General features: G+C 39.9%; 1 protein-coding gene across 1 annotated transcript in view; it reads right to left on the bottom strand.

The window, feature by feature from the left end:
• The window catches only part of PNPLA8 (patatin like phospholipase domain containing 8), a 109,085-nt gene that overhangs the window by 53,090 nt on the left and 48,738 nt on the right, over positions 1 to 7,257 (bottom strand). The window contains exon 7 of the mRNA XM_019514572.1: positions 6,356 to 6,550. Coding sequence (XP_019370117.1) covers positions 6,356 to 6,550 — 195 coding nt within the window. The remainder of the gene's footprint in view (positions 1 to 6,355; positions 6,551 to 7,257) is intronic.

The raw sequence follows: 7,257 nt of genomic DNA, 5'->3' as shown, positions 1-7,257 counted from the left end.
GGGGGGGGGGGGGGTCCCCGCCACTGTGTGCACTGCTTTAATTTTTTTAAATTAATCCGGTGTTACAAGTTTAGTTCTTCCTGTGTAACCTGCCAAATGAAGTGTCCATAATAATTTCTGTTGAATCTTAGACGCCTTTATTATTTAACTGGCAATTTGCTCACCATACCATGCAGCATACTTAAGTGACATTAATAAATAACCTAGATGGAGTGCTTGTCACACTATAAAATAAGAGGAGAGAATGTAAGAAATAAACTTCCCCCTCTGAAGGAAGTGAAGAAAAAAAAAATTCACTGGTGACAGCACAGCTGGGAGAGGTTAATAAACCACCGATGTGGTTTCAGATAAGATACTCTAGATATGCACCATATACACACAAACTTCCACATCTTGACATCATCATTTGGTCTCCCTCGACGGCATGGTTCCTACTGAAGAATGCATCTGAGATTAAATCCCTTTAATGATAATGTGTGCCTCGTTCGAGCCACAAAGAATATTAATCCTCATCCCTTCATCTGCTAACAGCTGCACTGTTTTTCCTACTTGGTAGAGCGGAACAAGACAGCATGGCACGACTGACTGAATGAATGTGAATGGTGTTTGTTTTTTGTGAGCTCTTTTATAAATAATTTACAAAAAAACTTTACAGCAGCTGATATTATATCAACAAACTGGAATAACATTTATTCATATTATAACGTCAGGACGTACTCTCTCAAATTTAACTCTTTCAGAATAATTGCTAAGAGATCATTAGCTTAATAAATTTTAAAGCCCTTCCAAATATTGACAAAGCATGCTCCACCCATCCAGCTATTTCTCTCTGCTCTAGATAGGACTAGCATTTCAACACAGGCCAGACAACATCAGTGAAAGAAATGGTAGACATCAGTGAACAGGCCAACCACCTAGGAAAATCTACAATTTTGAAATGTCAGAATAAATTATTTTCACACTTATCCTTGTACTCTAAAGTTAGGTCAACTGTCTAACACTGTCTTTGCATTCAATAATGAAGGTATAACCAGCTGACAAAACAATACAACATTTTGTCCTGAAATAATCCCTTTCAGTCCCCAAGACTAAAAACCCAGGGAACAAATTCCCATATATTACTCTTTTCTAAATACAATGCTGAACTTAACTGATATTTCACTGTGGAGCAACACAAATATTACTATAAACTGAAAATCTACAGACCAAATCTGAGCTCCGCAAGGTATTAACTATACAATTTACAATGTAAAGTCTTTCCAACAGAATTACAATAGATTGATGTATAACAAACAAACAAAAACTATGCCTGTTCAAGAAGCCTTATACTTAAAGATTGGGAAACCTAGAGGTGGGAATTATTCAGTCTCGCTTATCACATCCTTCCCTTTGCTTCCTAATTATAATGAAACCAATTAAGGTTTCTGGAGACAGATGAATGAGAATGAAAAAGCAACTCCGCTAAATGGAATTGGGAAGTCTTTATAAGCACAGGAACCAGTAGAGAAAGAACAGAGATGAGAGCAGAGGGGGGAAAAAGGCAAATAGGATAATCGTTCTTATGTACTTGAAGATACCGGACCGATTTTATGACGCTAGCTCTCTGGGAGTGAAAAGAAACTTTAGAGTATAACAAAAGTATTGTGTACTTTATGTACTGCCAGAATGGCATGCAGTGACCTTAAAACAGGGATCAACAACCTATGACCTGCAAAGCCATTTGATCCCACCCAGGGATGTGGGGATTTGGCAGCATTCTGAGACAGGGAGCTTTCCCCAGTGCTCCCGCAAAAGAGACCTTGGAGTCACTGTAGATAGCTCTTTAAAAGTGTCAGCTTAATGTGCACCAGCCACCAAAGAAGCCAATAAAAATGTTGGGCTTTATTAAGAAGGGAACTGAAAATAAAATGACATTATATAAATCGACTGTAAGCCCACATCTTGAATACCGTGTGCAGTTCTAGTCTCCGCATCTCAATAAGGATGTAGCAGAATTAGAAAAGGCAAAGAGAAGGGCAACTATGATGATCAGGAGCCTGGAGCAGCTGCCATACCAAGACAGAATAAAGGCTAGGAGTCTTCAGTTTAGAAAGAAGGCTGAGGGGGGATATGATAGAGATCTATAAAATCATGAAGGGTATGAACCAAGTGGACACCCTTGGTCGTCTCTTCCCCCTACTTCTAGTATTCTGGGACTCGGTGAACCAAGTGGACAGGGAATTGTTGTTCACCAAATCTCAGAATACTAGAAGTAGGGGGAACTTGCTGAAATGAGTAGGTAATGGGTTTAAAACTAACATGAGAAAATACTTTTTAAAGCAACATATAGTTAACCAATGGAATTAATTTTCCTGGGGGTTGTGGAGGCAGATAAAATAGCCAGGTTAAAAAAGGGACTGGATAAGTTTGGATGACAAATCTGTCAATGGCTAATGAACAGAATGCCTGGAGATGTTTCCTTTGGCATCTCTAACTAATGGTGGATGCCAGGAAGGGTACTGAATAGGGGATGGTTCACTCCAGAGATGTTCTCCCTCTAAAGCATCCACTTCTGCCATTGCTGGAGAGAGGATACTGGGATAGATGGACCATTGGTTTGACCCAGTATGGTACTCCCTGTTTCTTATATTCTAGTGCATTCCCTCCTGCCTGCCAGCCTCTGCCCCAAGCTTGGCCATTCTGGTCTGCAACCTGAGAAGGTTGCCAGCTGCTGCCTTAAGGTATTAAAAAGCAGCCTGTATCAGCCTAAATATTCTTGAAAAGAAAAAAAATGCTACACATACAGGTTTTGATTCTACATAGTCTTTGATGTAGAAGCTATACAGTCTTTGATGTGAACAGTGCTTTCCAGCTAAAAAAAGAGCAGGAGGAAAGGTGAGAAGATGAAAAAGTTATTTACACAGCTTAACAGTAACCCATTCATGCAGTTAAGCTTGGAAGTCCTCCAAAGACAGAGACCTTTTCCAGTCCTCCTGGGCCAGGCAGAACAGTGATTCTCAAACTTGGTGCTGAGGTACCCTGGGTGCCACCAGATCCTTTGAAGGGTGGTTTGAAGAGAAGTGAGGTGTGAACTGAGAAGCAAGTGCAGGCTCAGTTTTGTCCCCGTCTGGATGATTTCTTACCTTGACCTCTCCCCCCTGCCCCCCCCCTGCAAGGAGGTAAGCAGTATAATATATAAATAAGTTTTTTAAAATTGGGTGCCACTCAATTCACAAAAGTTATAGAGGGGTGCCTCCAGTCCAAAAAGTTTGAGAACCACCGAGATAGAAGATGACAAAACAGCTAGGTCTCAAGTAGTTCTTAAGTGGGAATAAGCATGACATATATGCCTGTTACGTTTAATTTTTTAAAATAAAATGCCCTAATTTTTTCTCCTCTTCCCATGCTCAATAGCACTTACGAAAAATGTGCACGTGCTATGCCACATAAAACCCACTGCATAAAAGAAATGACCTTAAAATGCAAATGACAAAGCAATGCATTAAAACAGAAGAATTCTCAGGGTTGGTTGATTTGGTAGAAATATCTTCCCCATATAGAAAAACTTGGAAAAGAAAAAACTACACAGAAATGTCTAGCAGCCAGTAGTTTATATTGCTGATTATAGTAAGCCAGCTGCTTATCAATATTCATACTTGAAAAATAATGGCTTAAATTGCAAAGTTATGCAGTTTATGAAGTTTTAATACATTTTCCCTAACTGCAAAATTTATCAAACACTTGAAATGAGTTAATAAAATCCTACTTCTTGACATTTAAAACTGGACAGAATGGACAAAATATAGAGTAATAAGGAATATTTCTGTACTGGTAGGGATATGCAATGAGTCACTTTATTCCTATGAATATTCAACAATATACAAGAGATGCGATTAAAAAAAGAAAACCTATACACATGCTCCAGGGTGGTGGGAAGGGAAGTTTTAATTACAGTGGCTCTTGGGAGCTGCATTAATTAAAATTCGTTTATTCAGCATCCTATTTTTCAAAATAGCAGTGGGGGTGCTTTAACTAAAGCTTGTTCAACAAGACATAGTTAAAGTGCCCCTGCCACCATTTTAAACAAAGAACGCTGAATACATGAGATGCACCAGGACACTAGAGCATTCTAATTCGAACGCTTCAGCAGACCTGGTTAAATTAAGTCTGCTCCGATGTGCTCTAACTGGAACGCTGGAGCATGTGTAGATAGGCACCTAGTCAGCACTCAATTGAAAAACTCCACTGAAATAAATTTGATACACAAGTCCTATTTTTAGGGACCTACCTAATTCACAGGGGCTGCCCTGCCCCCAATTTTATGGTCGCTGCACGTGTCACCATTTTTGTGGTGGAGCATAGTGGGTCCCCCTATGCCTGATTGGCTACAGGGCCCCAGAAATCTCCCCCCCTGCCCAGAGATTTATTCCAGGTGGCCACCTGCCAATCTCTGGGGAGGGGCAGGACTTTTGGAGCCCCTTGGCCGCAGGCATGGAGGACACACTAAACTCCTCTACAAAATTCCCTGCCCCACAGTGCTTCATGATGCCAGGGCTTCCCGCCTCTGCTTCCCTTTCTTCCCTCCCTCCCTCCCAGCTGGACATTTTCCAGTTTTTTGTGGTCCCCATGCTTTTTCACAGGGGACCTACCAAATTTACGATTTCTGCAAATACTGCATTACTGCAAATTTGGTAGGTCTCTACCTACTGTATTTATTCGAACATAAGATAATTCTGATTATAAGATGACCCCCCAATAATCAGATTCTGTATGTGGAAAATTTATAAATGTATATAAGTTCTGCAGTTACCATGAACACATTTAGTTTTGTGTAATTACACTCAGGACTTGTTTCACACAATATAGTTGGAAAACATGTAAAGAGCTTGGGCTTTTACCACTTTAGGAGATTATTCCACAGCAAAACTCTTATATAATTTCTCACAGTGAGGAAATTCTTTTTAGGTTCAATCTAAAATTTGTTTTTTTTCTCAGTGTTATTCTATATTACTTTTCCCTCCTAATATGCTAAATAAAATACTCATTTCTATTAAAAAAAGATACACGATTCAATTATTTACAGACTGATTTTTCTGTATTTATCATTCAGACAAGTTACATGATGGATCTTTGCAGAGAAGTTTGCAAGAAATGACACTAATGTAACTTGCTGGGAAAATAAGAGAATAGTCTAAGTCACTGTCCAACTGGCAGCCTTCAAGCTGTGCACAGACAATGCACCCCCAAAGTGTTTCGACTGCAAGTGGAGTCTCCCATCTGCCCCCGCTGCCACTTCCTGCCCCCAGCTCAAGGGGTGGAGCAATACCGCAGCATGGGGAGCTGAGGGCGAGGCCACAGTTATGTGGGCACAGTGTACTGGGGGAGTTGAGGTAGAGGGGAAGGAGGCTGTGGGTGCACGGTGCAGGGGTGGAGAGAGTCATGGGTGCACAGTGTAATGGGGCAAGAGGCAGGACATCCACAGGGTGTGCAGCCTGGATGAGGTGGGGTGGGAAGGGGTTGTGGCTCACCCTGGTGCAGCCTGCACAACACACAGTTCTTTCTGTGGCCTGCCCTGCTTTAAGTATCACTTCTTGGCTGAAGTGTGCTGTACCCTTATCTAGTAGTTGTTCCATATGCAATGTTGGAGTTCACTATAATTATAATGTAATCCAATTTTTATTTTAGCTCTTTACAAATCAGTAAAGGAAAAGTGACAAGAGATGCTAGGGCAGCACAATCTGATAATACAAGCACATAGTCTCAGGAGACAGCAAGCAGAATTCTCTTGAGAGTTCTGGCACTCGTTAAGGAGGAATTAAGTTACAGTAGCATATTATTATCCATTCACATTTTTTACATTTTGTGCCAGGGGCTGGCAATTTAACACTGTGGAACTAATGGAAGCTTTTCCTGTGCCATGGCAGAGAGAAAGCAGCAGTGGTGGATGGGTCCTGCACCTGCCTACCTCTGACCTGAGCTGGGTCACTCCAGCCCACGGGCTGAAAAGGTTGTTTTATGCTGTTGTTAAATACTAAGTCATAGCACCTGCTTAATGAAATAACACTTAAACTACCACTTGAAAGCAGGAACTTTGTAGAAATTTGCAACTCTCATATAATGTTTCTTTCTAGAATGAGAACTGTAAGTACCCAAGTGTATGGATCGTGGTTGACACTAGTACTTTATGCTTATCTTTACAGCTGTATAATTCCTAGGAAAGCTAAGAATTAGCTTTCCTTTCCCTAATAATCCTGGGCTCTCTCTCTGCTGCTACTTGCTAATTTAAATTATCTTGTTTCATTCTGATTTCAGTAAGTATTTCATTATTCATATATATTTTACCCAAATTCAACATAAGAACATATTTCAAACTTACCTGATGAAGGTCGTTACCCAGTGTACATTCCTGAAAGTAACCTGGTGCAGCAGATGATGCTCTAATAGCCTGCCATAATTTATACTGACATCCTCCAATATAATGAGATGTGACACCTGGAAGGTGGTTGTAGTTTCTAAAAACAAATGCTTTCAGTGGCGTTCCTCTGCTTACAATGGTGCTCACTGCAGCTACCTAGGAATTCAGGAGAAAAAAAAAAGAAAAAGATAAATTTCAGAGGAAACAATAGCATTTTCTTCCAGAACTAGTGAATATAGATACTGACTTTGTAAAACACCTAGCCTTCCAGGTAGGTAACACAACAGGCACTGTATTATGTTTATTTCTGTACTGTATTTTGAAACTAAGGAATATAAAAATGTAAAAAATTAAAGCAAATATTACCAAACCTGACAGGCATTTCAAGAACTCATTTTTAAGGAAACCTACCAAAAATTCAGAGCGAATTAGTTTAGTTCTGCTTATGTTGGCTCAAACCACCATATACACATGGGGACATTCAGTAGAGCCCTCTCTGAAATCCTCTAACAGAATAATTTGGCTATACTTTAAATGATGGCTCCCTAAACACATCTGGAATGCATTGAAAATAGTAAGATTTTCTCTCTATTTTACCTTAAGTGAGGGTACATTCAAGTTCAAACTATGTCCTATTTTATATGAATACAGTAGCAATCATGTGATGTATGCCATATATTACCAAGATGTAGTAAAACAGGTAAACACAATTCATATCACTAGCTTGAATCCATCTCTTAATTCAATATACGTGTTATACCCCTGATTTCTGTGGGATATTTTTTCCAAGATTTTTTTCCGTTTTTTCTGTTTCAATCCTCAAAGGTCTTAAGTCATGTCCCGTTGCCCTCCTGGTTGTAAAA

This window comes from Gavialis gangeticus, unplaced genomic scaffold (genome assembly GCF_001723915.1).
Source record: "Gavialis gangeticus isolate Ggan-Ray unplaced genomic scaffold, GavGan_comp1, whole genome shotgun sequence".
NCBI classification, from domain to species: domain Eukaryota; kingdom Metazoa; phylum Chordata; order Crocodylia; family Gavialidae; genus Gavialis; species Gavialis gangeticus.
This window is presented reverse-complemented; position numbering and strand designations above follow the sequence as displayed.